This window comes from Apis dorsata, unplaced genomic scaffold (assembly GCF_000469605.1).
Source record: "Apis dorsata unplaced genomic scaffold, Apis dorsata 1.3 scaffold_215, whole genome shotgun sequence".
NCBI classification, from domain to species: Eukaryota; Metazoa; Arthropoda; class Insecta; order Hymenoptera; family Apidae; genus Apis; species Apis dorsata.
The window spans coordinates 353819-372599 of NW_006263498.1; the positions used below are offsets into that span (position 1 = coordinate 353819).

General features: G+C 23.2%; 4 protein-coding genes across 8 annotated transcripts in view; 1 reads left to right on the plus strand and 3 right to left on the minus strand.

Annotated features, from left to right (window-relative positions):
- Positions 1-6725: 6725 nt before the first annotated feature.
- LOC102676100 (superoxide dismutase [Mn], mitochondrial) lies at positions 6726-8693 on the minus strand. Its single transcript, XM_006615095.1, has 3 exons — positions 8493-8693; positions 7329-7618; positions 6726-7235 (listed from the first exon to the last, which is right to left on the minus strand). The coding sequence occupies exons 1-3, from the start codon at positions 8528-8530 to the stop codon at positions 6907-6909; spliced, it is 657 nt and encodes a 218-aa protein (XP_006615158.1). The 5' UTR covers positions 8531-8693; the 3' UTR covers positions 6726-6906.
- A 649-nt stretch (positions 8694-9342) lies between these two features.
- On the minus strand, positions 9343-15685 carry LOC102676227 (pre-mRNA-splicing regulator female-lethal(2)D). Of its 5 annotated transcripts, none has more exons than XM_031510183.1 (7): positions 12651-13256; positions 12218-12474; positions 12018-12135; positions 11392-11516; positions 11140-11318; positions 10870-11024; positions 9343-10792 (listed from the first exon to the last, which is right to left on the minus strand). In XM_031510183.1, exons 2-7 carry the CDS (start codon positions 12245-12247, stop codon positions 10077-10079), a joined length of 1323 nt encoding a protein of 440 aa, XP_031366043.1. In that variant the 5' UTR covers positions 12248-12474; positions 12651-13256; the 3' UTR covers positions 9343-10076. The 5 variants fall into 5 exon arrangements, with proteins under 5 accessions (XP_031366043.1, XP_031366042.1, XP_006615159.1 ...); XM_031510182.1 differs by having other exon boundaries at positions 12626-13256; XM_006615096.1 differs by lacking the exons at positions 12018-12135; positions 12218-12474; positions 12651-13256 and adding exons at positions 13654-14004; positions 15027-15685.
- A 150-nt stretch (positions 15686-15835) lies between these two features.
- On the minus strand, positions 15836-18132 carry LOC116185550. Its single transcript, XM_031510180.1, has 5 exons — positions 17625-18132; positions 17180-17458; positions 16782-17121; positions 16322-16697; positions 15836-16238 (listed from the first exon to the last, which is right to left on the minus strand). Exons 1-5 carry the CDS (start codon positions 18087-18089, stop codon positions 16025-16027), a joined length of 1674 nt encoding a protein of 557 aa, XP_031366040.1. The 5' UTR covers positions 18090-18132; the 3' UTR covers positions 15836-16024.
- The window catches only part of LOC116185551 (transmembrane protein 177), a 2458-nt gene continuing 1627 nt past the window's right edge, over positions 17951-18781 (plus strand). The window contains exon 1 of the mRNA XM_031510184.1: positions 17951-18193. The gene's annotated coding sequence lies outside the window, so the exon portion shown is untranslated. The remainder of the gene's footprint in view (positions 18194-18781) is intronic.

An 18781-nucleotide genomic window follows, 5' to 3' on the forward strand; every position in this document is an offset into this window, starting at 1 on the left:
TGGCATCCATTAGCTGATGGCCGACTTATCGCGTCGGCGCCATGTGTCGGTCACCTGATAATTACGATACCCCTACCATTAGGTGTCCTTTGAGCCCTTCGGGTTGCCCCGATTCTAATTTATTCCTTTTGGTTAACTTCTTTGAATCTTGCTCTTTTTTCGGGGGCAGTGGCTCAAATTTTAAATCGTTCTATTTAATAAAATGACTTTTATAAGAAAAGTTTTAGAGATTTCCTAAAAAAAAGACTTCAAATAGTAATATTTTGTAAAAGCGGATATACAATTTCATTCCCTTTTTGTTTAACTCATATGCAAATCATACATGATTCAGATACTGCGATTTTCTTTAAATATAAAAAATAGATAAAAAAAACTGAATAATTGTAATGTTTATTTTTCGTATGTTTTTATATTTGTTTTTTCATAGTTGCAAAGTTACAAAATACAATTATGACTACTTTATTAAGACCATAAAATTTTATTCAAATCAATATTCATTGTTACAAATCATTTTCCATATTCTAAAAAGATTCTTATCAATGTTTATATAAGTTTTATCGACTTTTTTCTACATGCTTTTTTCTATTTAAATCGTCAATGAATTGATATTTTTTATGATCTTGTATAAGAAGAAAGAGTTAAAAATTTAGCTTTTCCATAGATATGCGTGGGATGCTTAGAATGCAACCAGAGACTTTGTTGACGTAAAATTGCAATTTCCTTAACTGAATGCGATTTCTAAATTGGAAACAAGATCTTGTTAACGCAATTTAATTTGTTAGTATCTAAGGATTAAAGAGATTCATTAAAATTAGTTCTTCTAATTTGCTTTTATCATTAAATGTGCAATTCAGTTGTTAATTAATACTATTTGATTTGACTTTTATAATTAGAGTAGTATCTTTTTTTATCAAAATATAAGAATTTAATTTTTTTTCTTTTTATATTTTTGAATAAAAAAAAAATTGAAAAATATTCTATAGATTAATCTTTGTTTCATTTCTGTTTTATAAAATAATATTGTTTTCCAGATATGTGCGTATCGTAATATATAATTCATAGTATAATAGAAGAAATTTATAAAATATAACACTTTATAGACATAATCATTGAATGACATTGAGAAAATGCTATTGATTATTTGTACAAGAGTGTTCTCAGGGGAATTTTTTACGCGACTTCAGGTTTATTTGAGTACTCTGAAATAAAAAATTATAGATAGATTGTAAATATAAAATGAATGAAATTTTTTCGATGTAAATATCTCAATTTACATTACGAATAATCATTACATTACATTATGAATAATCGATATATCTTTAATTACTTCTATAATTTGATCGATTATATTTTATTAAGTAAAAGAATGGCAAGCAATTCAAACTACTCAAAAAATAAACCGAAAATATCATTTCAATCAACATAAAATATTTAATTATATTTATATTATAATGTTCTTAAATTTAACTAAGATAACTAAAATTAAAATAATATATTCTTAAAAAAATTTTTAATTAAATACTTAAAAATACTGTTTTTTGAAAGTACTTATTTTTAAAAGTCTTCAAATCATATTTTCTATTGTTATAATTAAAATTTAAAAAAATTAATAAATTATAAATTATAAATAAAATTTGATTATTATTTGATTTAGAGAAAGAGACAATTGCATTATTTTAACTTTATAATTTAACAATTATAGATATTAATTATTAAAAATAAAACACAAGTTGAAAAATATAAAAATCACATATTCATTCATTTCTTTATAAAATCTTATATGTACTATTTTATTAGTTATTTATATATACTACAGATTATAGAAATAAAGATTAATAAATTCTGAAAATTTATCGATATTTTTTAATGAAATGAAATTTATTTTCAATAAAATGCAATCATTATTATTTTATACTTGAATTACACTACTATCTTTTTACTTATCTTCTTTGTTTACATCAAAAATTTAATATATTAAAATCATTTTTAAATATGTAACTAATCTTACAATAATACAATATTATAATATGAAAGATAGTATACATAACGATGGAAATATTTTCATGAAATGAAGGTCTTCGCCAAATGAATTTTGCACATCAATGACATTATGTAGTCAACCCCAAACCCACGCTTTCATAAACTATATATCAAATTTCTGCTTGTTTGGCATTGAAATGATACTTGATATTATATAGTTTTTGCTTAAGAATTTTAAAGATCTTCCTAAAAACAATAGAATTAGAAAAAGCGTTTCTATTACATAAATTGAATTCATTTCGAATCAAAGTTTATTTCTAATCAAAAATTGCAAAATTGTATTGTAATTTATTTAATATAATAATATATCTGTCTAATAATTTTTCATAATTTGTTGTCCGAAAAAACAGAATTATTCATATTAATTATGATGTTCCACTTGTGAATATCAGGTAATTATGAATCTGAAAATTAATATCGAAATAAAAAGAAAAATAAATCCATGATCATAACATTTTTTCCAAAATATAATTATTTTAATTTTCTTTTTATAATGTAATTTCATGTTTATTGCCAAGAATAGTTTTATAATTAAAATAGATTAATATAAAAATAATAATTAATTAAAATTGATTGTAAAAATATTAATTCTAATTATCATTAGTAATATGAAATATTGGATTTTAAAAAATCAGATATCTAATGTGGGTAATTTTTAAGTGATTAAACTAAACCATATATTCAACGATGTGAAATCTCATTTAATGTTATTTTATATATTATATTATATAATTATTATATTATATTATATATATATTATAATTACAAAAATATAATAAATTACTAGCTAACTCAAATTCAAAATCTTCATTTCAATGTAATAACAAAAAATATATTAATTGAGTTTCATTTATCAAATTGTTGCACAAAATGTTATTTGTCATTTAAATTATAAATTATATCCAAAATGTAAATAATTCAGAAAAATATTATATTTGTAAAAAATTATAATCAATGCTAAACAAAAAAATTAAAGAAATTTAATTTATTTATTTCTAAAGAATAAAATAAAAAAATTGAAGAAAAAAATTATTTATTATTTAATTGCCATTCTAAAAAAATAAATGCTATTCTAAAAAAATTGTTTATCGAAAAAAGCATTCAAAAAAATGCAATTTCGAAAACAAGAAATAGTTGCAAGAAATTGTTATGGAATCTATTCTTGTGCAGTTTGTATATATTTTATATTACATTTATATATGTGAAATTATTTTCAATGTGAAAAATATAATGTTTGAGTCTATCTAATTTTAACGAATCTATCAAATCTTTCGATTAGACGTTCGTAAGACAACGAAATGGCAAAAGCATCTACGATTAAAAATATTTGAATGATCGATCTGAAGTCAACGAAGGTATGCGCATATGCTTGCTCGATAGGAATTCGCCCTCGAAAAGTGGACTAGAATCGAAACCGGTAATACAGTAGTAGGTGGTTGAAAGTAATATGGCGGCTATGCGCGCGCCGATCGACATCGTGGTCCAGGGTCGTATATGTTCGCTTTCTCCGTTTATGGACCAATCACATCGCGTCTAGAGGAGAAAATCAATAGGTACGGACAGTGACGTCAACGCCGACGCGACGATCGACCGATGCGACGCGGGCGGCGCCGGCCAATTTCTACAGAGCAATCAATAAGTAAAGATATCCACAATGTCGACAATAGCACCCACGTATCTTTATTTCAAACTTTATCGCAAATTTCTCGTTATCTGTTATTATCTGATTGAATTTGTTACAATTGCACTTTCTATTCACGAAAATCATTTCCGAAAACATATTTGTTTTATAGATATAATAGCTGAAGTACTAATATGATCGAGAAAATTTAAAAATATAAATATGCAATACATCTATTATCTATTTATTCTATTATTATATATATTATATATATATGTTATATATATTATATATTATTATATATTTATTATCTATTTATATCTATTATTGTATAATTTTTATATATTAATAGATTTAAAATTTAAATCTATATTATATTATTGATTTAAATGTTTTGATAAAGAAAAATCTTATTTTAATTAACAAGTTTTTTTTAATCAAAAGAAATATTATTTTATATTTATGTATTATATTAAAATAAATATTTTAATATTGTTTTGAAATTATCTGATAAAATTGTTTTTTATATAATATTAAATAATTTTATATAATATTTTATGAGGTTTTTGAAATGTGATTATTTTACTAAAATTTTATAATTTGTTATTATTTATATAATTATAATCTAAATATTCATTACTTATTATTCATCATGTTTTGCTTTTTTTTTATTTCATTAAAAAATAAGTAATTAATATCTTGTATATTATGAATGTAGTTTCTTTAATATAACAAAATAGATTCTACAAATTTCAAATTATTTAATATCAATTTTAACGAATATATAATACATTTTTAATATTCAATATCATAATTTTATGTATCAATCTTCATATTATTAATTTTATTATAAATCATTATATTTCATTATATCAAATTATATTTTTAATTAATGCATATTAAATTATAATATAAAGAAATCATATTTTTATTTACATATGCACAATCATTATATATACATATAAGTATATATACATGCATAATAACAATTAACAATCTATTAAAAATGTGCATATCAATCTAAGATTTAAAGATATATATATATTGAAAAAAAAATAATTTTGTTTTTGTATATGTGTTAATATTAATATGATAGTGAATTAAATAATAGAATTTTTAAATACAAAATCTTAATATTTTTATCTTACCATTTTTAATAAAATCAATTATTAATTGAGAAAAATAACTTTTCTTATCTTTATTAAATTTATTAAACTATTTCTTTAATCAAAAAGTAAAAATACCAAATTCTATAAATACGCGAATAATTTCTTTATTTTTTTCCTTTTCCAATGTTAAATATAAATGCTAAAAAAAAAAAAAATTTAAGAAAAATATATAAAGATAAAAAATATTTAAAAAATTTATTAGATATTTTAACTTTTTCATGATTAAATGAAGACCAATATAATATTCATATTTCGAAATCCATCGTTTATCAATATATATTTCTAATTAATTTCTATTATACATGTCTATAATGAACTTATTCAGCAGAAAAATTTAATTTATATTCTATTATCTTTTCAATATCAATTTTCTGCAAAATATAATTTAATTTTGAAAATAACTTATTTTAGAAATAGTATTTATAATTTTTTTACATCAATATGATGTATTTATATAAAAATTTAATATATGATGATTTTATGTTTTATGAATAAAAAACTTTGTGGTAGAAACAAATCATGTTGATTTTAGCAAAAGCGCCATCTTCGATTAATATTTCTAGTAATGCACTAACATTGTATTGTAAACGTATTTCTTGATTCACTTCTCGATTTAATTTTAAAATAAATAATTACATAAAATTATATTTATAGAAAAGTTATTTTTTAAAAAAAAGTTATTTTTCTCAACTAATAATTAATACTACATATCACTCAATTTTTATATAATATTTACAAAAATATTTTAAAAATAAATAGAAATAATTTTTTTTTTTTAGATTATTACATTATTAATATTTTTTTCTCATTAATGTGATAGAAAAATGTATTATAGAAATAATGAAAAAAATTTCAATTTCTGATAGAAATTTCATGTCAAAATCTTTATATAATGAAATATTTACAAGAAATTTTATTTTAAATATCAATCTTAAGCTTATTCTACTAATAAATGATCAAAATTGTTACAAAATTTTTCAGACAATTTCTCATATAATATATTTTCGAACTGTCACGATATAAAATAAAACTAATTATGTTAACAAGAAATCATTAAATAAACTAAAAGAATATAATATTGGAAACGTTTAAAAAATAGCTGTCTGACTAATATTACACATAACTACTGTATACTCTAAATAATAAAGCACAGAAAATAAAGAATTAATTTGTGGCAGTAGATAATGTCAAGGATTCGTAATTCATAATATATTGCAACAAGTTTGTAATAACTATAATGATAATATTTTGTTTATGTGTTTATAATGAATGAGCTATTAGTACGAATGCTTAAAATGATAAGAATGTTTTTAACTCACTAGATATGTAAGCAGTGACGTGAAAACAGCTGAGGTCTTCCGGCCATACTGGTTCTAGTTCCGTGATGTTCCTTGATACATAGTGTGAACACGTTGCGACACGAAGTGATGCGACTTGAACCAATCGATTATTAAAGGCGCGATTAAACATTTTTTATTCTTTTTTAGCATTCGCTTGTACAAACAATTTAACTATGTGACGCTGATATCTTTTAAACAATAAAATTTTTAAAAAATAATATAATAGTTCATGATTTTCAATGCGTATTGTTTATTAATATTATGTCAAATAAAAACGAATCTCATTACAATACGATAGTTATCGATATATGATAATTTAAATAATGCATTTCGATTTGAGCGCGAAAATTTTTCAATTTAATATTGATTATTATTGATTTTTATTAATTGTAAAGTTAATATTATTATTTTTTATATATAAAAATAATTTTTTGAAATAATTAAATTAAAATATATTAATGATATCCTTTTTGTTTTCTATTTATTGAAATATTTCTTAAGTTTTTAAAAAAAATTTAATTACTTTCTATTTTATTTTAAAACAACAATAAAAAATAATATTTTAGCATATTTTATTACTATTTATAATTACATATGTGTACAATATAAACAATATGTGTACAAAATCACAAATGTCTTTTTAAGACAAATGCAAACATAAAAAATATGGAATTAATTTTTCAAAAACATTCACATACTAGATAAAAATCACTTTTAATGCTATGATATTCATACTCTAAGATCCAATAGCTTTCTTATAACGAGAATTCACATCATTCCAATTCACGACATCAAAGATAGCTTTTACGTAATCGGGTCGAACATTTTTATATTGTAGATAATACGCATGTTCCCAAACATCAATACCAAAAAGTGGTATTAAACCAGTTGTAGCTTGCAAAGGATCTTGATTAGCGCAAGTAGTTATCCTTAAAGATTTTGATTTTTGACAATAGCCAAGCCAACCCCAACCAGAACCTTGAATCGCAATGGTATTTTCAGATAACCGTTTTTTCATTTCTTCTATGCTACCAAAATCTTTTTCGATCTGATTAAGGAGTGCGGCTATAACAAAAAAAAATGCGCTTTATAAAATTAATCATATTAAAAAATATTATAATATAATAATTTTTAATCTTATTCAAATAATTTATTTACCGTTTGGTTTACCGCCATTTGGAGAAAGATTGCACCAAAAAATCGAATGATTCAAATGACCACCACCATTGAATTTAATAGCAGGACTCAATGCAACTTGTGTATTAACATCACCTTTGGCAACAGCTTCTTTCATTTTTTCTTCGGCAATATTTAAATTATTTACATAAGTCGCGTGGTGCTTTGAATGGTGAAGTTGCATAATTTCGGCGGAAATAATAGGTTCCAAAGCTTTGTAGTCATATGGTAAATCAGGAAGTGTATGTTTTGTTCTCACAAATGTATCTTTACTAAAAATAAAAAATAAATATTAGAACTATTTTTAAAACATAAACAAAAAAATTTTTTAATAATGATAATTAATATTAAATAAAAGAAATAAAATATACAAATTTCGTCATATTTAATATTTTAAAAAATCCATCCATAAAATATCAATTTTGTTTTATTATTAATATAAATATTTCTTCATTATATTATTTATTTTTTATTTTTTAACTTGTATAATTTTTGTATTTTTTACATTAAAAAATGATTAATAGTTTTTTATTATATGTATATATATATGATACTCAAAAATACTGATATTCAAATATCATATTGACAAAGTACTTATCTAATATATCTATATGCCAAAGGTCAAACTAAATTTATATTGATTTTTTTATAATCACAATTAATTTAAATAATTTAACAATATAATTGAATATTATTCAACAATATGTTTTTAAAAAATTACAATTTTTTATATATAATTCGATATTATTAAATTTGACAGATACAACATATATACTTTGAATACAATTAATAAATTTTTGATTAACAATTATTATTATATAAATAGCATTTTGAATTCAATATAAATGATCATAAATTGAATTACACATATATATATATTATATTAAATGATCAGAAGCAAATTTATATTATTATATGTTCAAAATTTTAATTTCATTATTATATTTTCAAGTATATATATATTTATATATTTATATATATATTAGTCTTCTAATATAAATATATATAATATTTACGATTTTATTAAGCACAATTATCATATGAATAAAAATTTTAATATTAATGACAAGAAAAAACGAATGATGAGGTTAGAAATTATATAATATCAAATATGATAATTATAAATGAAAAATAATATGAACTTACACTGTATTGGAAAATAGGATACGTCTTACTGCAAACATTGTTAAAATGCGAATAAATCAAATTACTCTTATATATTAATATCACAAAATCATAAAATGTAAGAGCAATATGCAATTATAGATACTGTACACCTTTGCGAATATATTAATGCGAATGCGAGTAAGCCGAAAAATGGCTTGGCTACTAACTACATATATACAAATATCAGTTACGTCACAGTTTCTATTGGGAATAAAACAAATACTAAAATAATATTTCTTTAATTAATATCCTCTGCATATTTAATGAGATATTCTTATAATTAAAAAAAAATTAAATATAATAATAAATTTAATAACTATTATCTTTTTTTGTAGTTCAATTAATAAAAATATTTTATATAACATTAGAAAAATAATTTCATTTTATTTTTAATTTAATCTTCAGATATATTAATTTTTATAATCGTAAAAATTGAATTAAAACTATCACGTGTCACTTTTTTCTAGGTTAGAAAATAATCTTTAATTAATAAATTGTACGTTATAATAATAATAATAATAAATTTTTATAGATATATAGATATATCAAATTGAATTATACGAATTATATTTTAATCATGGATAATTTTTTTAAAAATTATATATATATATATTATATCCTAAATAGAACATACATATACTCATTGAATATTATACACAAATTATAAATGGATTAAAATAAAAAATTAATTTTTATAAAGAAATCAATTAAAAGTATGTTTTTATATAAATAATATAAAATAATAATGTAAATACTTTATATATTTATCTTTAAAAAGAAAAAAAAATATAATTGTGATATTTTGTAATCTAAAAGATTAATCTACAAGTTTTACTGAAATTAATGTTGTTTTATATTTCATATAATTTACAGGTATTTAATAAATCTAACAAATAGACCTCAATTTTATTATACATAATTAAAAGCACATTTTATGTAATAACGAATTTTGACACGCATGTCTCACAATGAAAAAAAATAGTACATACATACAAATTATTGCGCACATAATCATATATAAATCTATGTATGTGCGTCGTCGTGTACCAGATATTAACATTTGTGTATTTACATAATAAAGAAAAGGCATAGCCCTAATTATTACTTTATTGTTATTTATATTCCTTATAATTGTTTTAAAAAATCTAACAAGATTACTATCAATGTTTTAATGAATTTACAAAAAAGCCATTAAAAACATTGAAGCATTTTTTTATAACGAATACTTATTGAAGAATTTAATGCGATTTCATTGCAAGAAAAAAGAAATATAGTTTTAACTATCTACCCCTTTATTCCAACGCCACATTATTTTGTGAACATATTATCATATGTAATCAAGTGCAATTTTTTCGGCATTAACGTGACTTCAAAATATTCAAATATGAAATATATTTACAAATTTATATTACGAAAAATTATTAGAAATATTTATCGTGATGTGAATGTATTATAACTTTTAAATATGAAATATTATATTCAACTTATGTTGTATATTAAGTCACGTTAAGCCTTATTTGTATATAACAAGTGTTTGTGTATAAAATTGTTCTAGAAAATTGTTCATTCTGGATCGCTTTGAAGCGTCTCACCATTAGTTAAAACTAACGCATCATCATCAGCTTCATTATAATCAAGAGAAAGAATACTCTCTCTTCTCTTTTTTTTATGTGTCCTTTCATCGTCACTACCTGGTGCACTTTTGTCCCTTTTGGTCCTATCCCTACCCCTAGTTATTCTAGTTAGCATCTCTTCCCCATTAGTTTTATTGTTATTTCTATTATGACTTTTGCTTCGTAATATCCTTTTATTATTTCGATTTTCTTCGTGTTCTTCTTCCCTATCACTTAATTCCTCATTTTCAACTTTGATTATCAAAGCAGCTGAATCACTTGAGCTTTCATCATTATGATCCGCTTGATTAGGTTTTCGTTCAATCCGTTCTGTTCTTTCAGTATTTGAAAACTCACACGGCGATCGTTGCGATGACAACGGTGGAGTCCTAGCACCTTTGCACACATCACTATCTTCTATAGATTTTAAAGTCTTTGTTTCTGGAATTGAATTTTCCTCTGATTCCTCTTTTTTAATTGGTGGTGTATGAGGAGACAAACCATTTGTTAAATTATTTTCACTTGAATTTGCTTTCAATGCTGCATTTTCTTGTTGTAATAATGTTACTGATTCACGAGCTTTACGTAATTCTTGTTGTAAGAAATAAATTGTGCTCTGCATTCCTTCAACATCTTCGTCTAAATCTTGTAAAAATTCATCCAATTCTGTAATAAAAATACCATAAAAAAATATTAATTTAAACATAATATATTTAATATATAAATAAAAAGAATATAAAAACCTGATTGTGATTTTTTCATTTCTTCACTAAAACTTCTTTGAAGTGCAAGATCTCCTTCTAATTTAGCAATTCGTCCACTAGCAATCATACGACCTAATTCTTCATTTTCTTGATATAACAATCTACATTTTGCCATTAATCTTTTACCTGTATTGCTATAAAAAAATTAATAAAAATTAATAAATAAATTGCTATAAAAAATTGCTATAAAAATATTACAAATCTCAATTTATTATTTATTTCTATTAAAAAATGTAAATTATTATTTACCTATCGGGTGTAAATTTCCAGGCACTAAGTTCATTCTGAGTGTCCTCTAATTTAGCTTTAGTTGTAACAAGTTCTTGTCTTAATTTCTGAATTAAAATATTAACAGCAGGATCTAGTAGAGCAGATCTTAATGCCACAGCGGACGGAGCATGAGCAGCTTTCATTTCGGCAATTTGATTCTAAAAAAAAATTATATATTAAAATTTCCGATTTCATTAAATTAATCTATGAAAAACTATAAAATTTACATACAATATATTCTTGTAATTCTTGTTCTTTAGAAGCAAGTCTCCTAACTAAAATCTTCTCTCTATGAGATGCTTCTGCATGTTGTTGCCTGTATTTGCTTTCAGATTCTCTCAATGAAGATAGGTCACCTAAAAAAATAGTTATATCATTTTCTTTTTTAATTGAAACTTTATTGTTTAAAGCTATCTATGTGTTTCGTTAATTTGTTTTATATTTATTCTAATCATTATTAGTATAAAATTAAATTGTACATAAATATATGTATAATTTAATCATAATGAATAGATATAAAAATATATAATAAAAATATGTTGACATATAAAAATCTTAAAAAAAATTATTAATTTATTATTTGAATTTGAAGAAGATATATCTGTTTAATTTAAAATATAACTTTAACTTAAAATATTTTTATAATTTTATTTTTTATGATTTTATCAGTTTATGAAATTAATGATATTTAATAAAAAATTTTAATGATATTTTTATAACTATTTATCAATTTAAAATTTCTTTTATATTATTTTTTTTATAATGTATCTTTCACTTTTAATAATTTATTTAATTAATAGCAAAATATGCAAATTTATGAGACACATAGAGAGCTTGAAACCTTAAAATATATGTACATTTAGAATAATAGTACAGACTACTCTGTACAGCTTTCTTTTTTTTTGATACTTCACAATTGTATATTCTTGGTGAAATAAAGCATAGTGGTGAAAATCTACTACATACTGTTTTGCCCTAAGTGCGCATAAACAAAATATGTTCTTATATGTATGTGACATTGATTGCCTGACAACTGACATTTTTAATTAGCGCATACTTTGAGTTTGGAGTCGTTGCATCGTGCCATTTGTGAGATTCTCTGTGCTTCCACCGAGACCAAGAGTGGACGTTATTTTTCTTCCATGAAAATAGATAGACTATTTGTTGCAGACACAGATGTTGTCACAAGATGACCTCCTGGCCTTATTTGATCAGGTTTGTATTTTTTTCAGATTGGACATCAGGAAGTTATGGTGCAGGTACAAATGCATGCATGAATTGCGTTCATAATGGGAATAAACAGGGATGGTTTGTCTAGGAACATAATTAAAATTGTTCAATTTTATCAGATATATCTATATATATAAAATGATATTAAAGATTGTAGATTGGGATAAGAATTGTTAGGATTGGAAAAAGCAGCTGGAATTTCAGATCATAACTGCATCAATTAAAGGTTTCGTACTTCACCAAGACTTAGATTCACGCACCCCTGGCACAGAGTTTTGTGGGCCAAAGGATGACATAGGACCTCTGTTTTTACTCTTCTGAGTGGTATATTCAAAGCCAGCAAGGATGTTGTATTTCATTCAATCCTCGCAAAGTGGAAACTCGATATCCAATGTACACACAAACACACACGCACTGTCCTGCATCTGGCAGTGTGTTTTACTACACTGTAGAATTATACGTGGCACACCGCACGGTCACTTAAGAGGTCATATCAACAGTAAGCTGTGTGTGTTTAGAGTAAAAGAAATGATTTATATATATTTATAGTGAACACATTCAGAAAATTGTCATTTCTTCTTGTCACACAATATCACTTTTTTTCAATATGCACTTTGCTTTTAGCATTAAGTGATTTTTAATATCAATAGTAGCGCAACTTAACACCAAATAATAAAATTATGCATTACTTGCATAATATTATATTAAATTTTTTGTATATGCAGTGTACATGACCGCACATCACTTCTGCTCACCAAAAAAATTTCAAACACTGTACATATTGGCATTAATTTAATTGCCCACACTACACATCACAAATGTAGTTTTCAAAATATTACAATATTACTATATCACTAGCCTTTATCTAGAGTCTATTACCAAATTGATCTATTCAATGCTTTATATATAGCATGTTACTTTATATATACATAAATTTTCTACAACTATAATTTATTTATAGATATCATAAAAAATATTTTTAAAAAATTTCATCTATATTATTATTTTACTTATTTAGTGAAAAATTTTCAATTTTAGAACTTATAAAAAAACTTATTTTTATTATCATTATTATTATTATTAATTATTAATTATTAATTGTTATTATTATCCTAAACACAGTACTAATAATATGCTTAATCCCTAATCTTAACGTCCCTATAAGAGTCTTGTTTCATACAAGAGACCGTTGTGTTCTGGCATTCATAAATTCGCTTAAGAAATGTGGTGAGTGAGATGGTCTCACTCAAGTGATCTCAGTACCTTCCTGAGCTGCCGCCTGGGCCTCTAGACACTCCACATATAAGTCCTGTTCATGCCACTTGGCTGCTAGCTCGTCCTTTGTCATGCTGTCCAATTGCTGTTGTGTTAGCTTCACACGCCTTGGTTGTCTAGGTGAATGAGGACTGCTTTTTCCTCCTGTACTATTATTTTGTGGACTTCTTGGTGAAGATGGACCAGCAGATTTAACATCATTGCACTCCTCTGCCATTTTATGTCAGATGTAATAGAATCACACCCAGGATCTTAAGTAAGTTTTGAAGCCTACTTCTTTAATTCTTTAACTGCAACGGGTGCGTTGATAATATGCTATTAATGCTAGCATACATTTGCCTGAAAAAAAAACTTTTTTTAGTATAACATATAATATACTGATAATATAAATAAATTAAATAACTATATACTATTAAAAATGTAATGTTATTGATAAAATTATTTTTTAAAATATATAATTATTGAAAATAAAATATTAATTTAAATTGAATTGTTATAATCATAATATTATCATTATCATGAACATATTTATTTTTATATTCAATAACTTTTATATAATATATAAATATAATTATTTTATAAAAACTATAATAATAATACTTATATAATATTCTTATAGTTAAAGTTATATAGTATAATGTAATAAGGTTATATAGTATAAGTCATAATATATTTTACTATTATATATAATATTAAAATATATTACTGTGAATAATAAATCATTTATAAAAATTATATTTATAAATTCCTACACATAATTTTATATTTAATTCAAAATGACATATTAATATTTGATATTTTATCGCAAAAAATTTGTAAAAAATATAAAGTTACTATTGTTGTATCTAATATTGTAAACGTGAACATATAACATTACTATATGCATTATTTACAAATATTTTATCTTCAGATTATTCTTCCACTTGTCATATATTGAAATAAAACTTTTACAAGGCGCAGGTTCAAATCCGGCTTTTAGAACATACCGCGTGATTGAAGAAGGTCACGTGGCACGTTTAATGTTTTATTGCGACATGCAAGGTAGGGAATGTAAGATCCAGTTATCTATAGTCGAAGGGAGCATTGACGCCATTATGTCGACTTGCTGCCATGAACGAAAATTTCGCGATATAAGATTAAAATATATTGTCTTATTTAAATCATTAAAATTACTTATATATATAAATTATAAAATAGATTTAAAAACTTCATACAAAATAATGCACTTGTAATCATACAATTATCCAGATGTTTGATTTAGTTGTAATAATTATAACTCTTTCCTAACATAGATCGTAGTATATTCATTATAATGTAATATCATCTAAGAATGTAATATTATTTTTGTTCACTTCACATACCTGATATACTGACACGCCTATCATTCTTGAAAAATGTTTGTATCCAGTATTGGGTATAACGTGAACGATGAAACACGATACCATGTATGTATATACACATGCATAAATGTACGCATATATATATGATATATATGTATACAAATGTAATTTCGTAGTGTCTTATAAGCAAGTAGAAGCTTTTGTTAGCAAGTTTTTCGATTGATCAATCAAAAAGAGAATAAATATTATATATAAAGTTTGTCTCAATGTCCCGCGCATTTAAATATAACATCAATACGTGTACACGATATACATATCACGAAATCTCTTGAAAACCATGCTACTATAGTTTTACACAGTAATGTAACTAATCATGAACAATGATTACTGCCGACCTCACGTTCAGAGCTAAAGAAACGAATATCAGCGCATGCTCCAATCACAATTGTCCAACTACAGTGCTGACATAGAAATATACCAAATATTTTTCGATTAACACAATATAGAAAATATTCAAATAAAAAAACAAAGTTTCAAAAAATCACTATCGATCAGAATGATTTCTTTATATGTTTTTCGAAATTATTTGTTATTAATTTTTGTTTATAAATTTATATGTTAAATACATCACGTGAAAGTTCTAATATATATGTATATTATATTTCAAATGCCGAATCAAACTTCTGAATTACATTCTAAATGATCTAAAATATTTCAAAATGGCATGTTTAAGCCCGCCATTTTTAAAGTACTTAATAATACAAACTTCAGATAATAATTACTTTAAATATAATAAAAAATATTTCTTTTTAAAAAATAAAATACTTTAATTATTTGAAACAATATATATTTTTAGATATTATAAAGTAATTAAATATTCTAAAGTAATAAAATATCTGAATAAATCTTCGTTTAAAATGATGTAAATATAAAATTAAAATTGTCTATTGATTAAATAATATAAATGAAAAAAAAAAAAATTTATTCTTTCATAAGACTAACTCTTGATTTTTTTTATTTTATTTTTTTATAGTTCCTGAATTTATGTTTGTCGATTTTATTGATTTTACTTTAATAGGTGTTGTTTTCATTTTAATAGGTGTTGTTTTTGAAATTTTTGTAGGTGGTTTAATCATCGAAATACGACTATTCGTTGTATTGAGCGTTTCCAAATTTGATGAAGCACTATTTTTTTGTTCAGGAGATGTAAATTTTTTTGTTCTTATTAAATTTCTGCAATTTAAAAAATAAGATATACAGCTTAACTTAAACTACTATATATTAATTTTTATATAAATAAATAATATCATTTATACCTATTCGACAGATCAGAATTGATTGTAAGATTTATTTTACTCATGCTATATCTTCCGTTTTCTAAAAACTTTTTTCCTGTGTCTGAAGGTTTTAATAATGAAGTATTAGAATTAGCAGGTGAGGGAATATAAAAACTATTACGGCGAACTTTGGATTTTGAATTCTCTTGTTCAAGTTTTAAATTTCTTCGGGTAAGAGGTTTAGAAAGCGTTGGTTGAATTTTTGGGGTTTGTGCTAAATTTCCCGAAATTATTTTTTGCTCGTAGCTTAATTTTGACAAAGACTTGATATTTGAATTTGGTCGAGTTGATTTGTAAGGACTAATAATAGCAGCTGTATTTGCCGGTGCTGATTTTACAGATGTAGCATCATTATCTAATATAAAGATAAACAAATTTATTAATAATTATCTAAAAAAAGTTATTTCCAAATTATATTTATCTAATATATTATAATCACCTTGAAAAGGCGATAAATCAATCGATGTCTTCGGTTTATTGATTAATAAAACATTAAGAGCTTTTTCTAAGTTTTGTTGTGCTCTTAAAATATATTCAGTCACATTTTTAGGATTCTCAATTTCGCTCTGTAAGGAAATTTGTCCTAAAGACTTAGATAATTCAGTAAGTATAGCAGGAGAACTCGTGAGTTTTGGTGGCGATGGTCGTGGTTCTCCATCTAAACTTCCGGTTTCGATATCCCATGTTTTTTGACGTTGAAGAGTAGGTCCTTTTTGAGAAGTAGTGTGACTTACAGATGATTCGAGATTCGTATTCTTACTTTGATCCTCAGAAATACTCTAATATTGCAAAATTATTAGTAAAAAAAAATTTTAATGTCACAAATAAAATATTTACATTTAAATTGATATTATTTGTACGAAAACATATTTCCGGTTGTGTATGACTTCGTGTAACATTTTTTTTTGAAATATCCTGAGTAGGTCTTTGTTCGCAAAATATATTACTTGTGCGTGAAATATTTAAATTTATATCTGTATTACGATTAACGTCTGGCTCATATACGATTGTATCAAACAATTTATATGATACATCACGCAAAACTCGTGTAACGTCTTTTGATAAACGAGGTAATAGATTACTACCAGTTTCTTCCACTTTTTGTGCAATATTATCCTGAAAAAAATATTAAGATATTAAGATAGAATTTTCTAATTTTAAAATTTGTTTTATTATTACAAATTTATAATTTAATTTCATTAACATTGATTTTCAAATGTAAAAATTTTTTAAATAATAATTAAATTAAATCAAAATTATAATAAATATTTTAAAAACGTACGATACTTCCAGTAGGTTCGGTACCACTAATTGTCCAAAAAGATGCATCCTTAATATGATCAGAATTAGGACATTGACATGTAATTCCTCCTAATTCTAACACTGCTTTCATGTTTGATATATCACATTCGATTGCAACTTTAAGAATTCCTTGTTCAGGTTCTGTTTTCATATTATTTTCATTTTTTTTAAAGATAAGTGGATCATTATATTTTTCAAATGAAAGCAATTTAAATCCGATCGCTTGTAAAAAGGTAGCTAATATTGATACATCTAGTTTTGCAGAATGTCGAATATCGCGCATTTCTTCATCAACATGCGCATGTAGTCCGTTTATCCATTTGAGTACCCATTGGTAAAACTTTCGTTGTGCACTTGTAGATTGTGAAATAACACACGTACCGGTATCCATCTCGAAGAAACATAAACTGAATAGCATAGAAAACAAACTGTTCTTGAGATTCATGTTTAAATTTTTTTTATTGATAACGGAATTATTAGTAAATTCATATTTGTATTGAATATATAACAGTTCTTGTTATTGAATTATAAACATTCAAAATAATACAAGTAAGCAACGTTAATATATATATATATAATTTACATATGAAATTAAATTAAATTAGAGTTTCATTATTTAATAATTTCTCTAAAATATTATATGTGAATATAATGTGTACACTACGTTATTAACATAAAAATATTTATTTAAGTATTTTTTTTATTTCTATTTAAGTACTTATATAATTATGAAGACAAATTAATATTTTTTTATAAATTTCATATTTCTAATTTTTATTTATAATTATCAACAAAAATTAAAACACAAATGATATAATTGTTATATCTGATGTAAGAATTATTTTGTAACTGAATTCAAATTATACGTATTCGAATTTTTTTGAACTTTATTATGCATATTTTACAAAAATTATATTGTAGCTTTTATAGATATTCTATTATTATATCAATTGTTATTTTATATATATTATATAATGTTATATAAAATTTTGCATTATATGTATTTAGGTTATATTAAATACAAATAAGATAAAAATTAATTCTAAGGTTTTCTTAATTATATATTTATTTTTTATATTTTTTTTTACTTTATTATATATTTAACTTCTTTTTTTTTTTACTTATAAATTTTTTGTA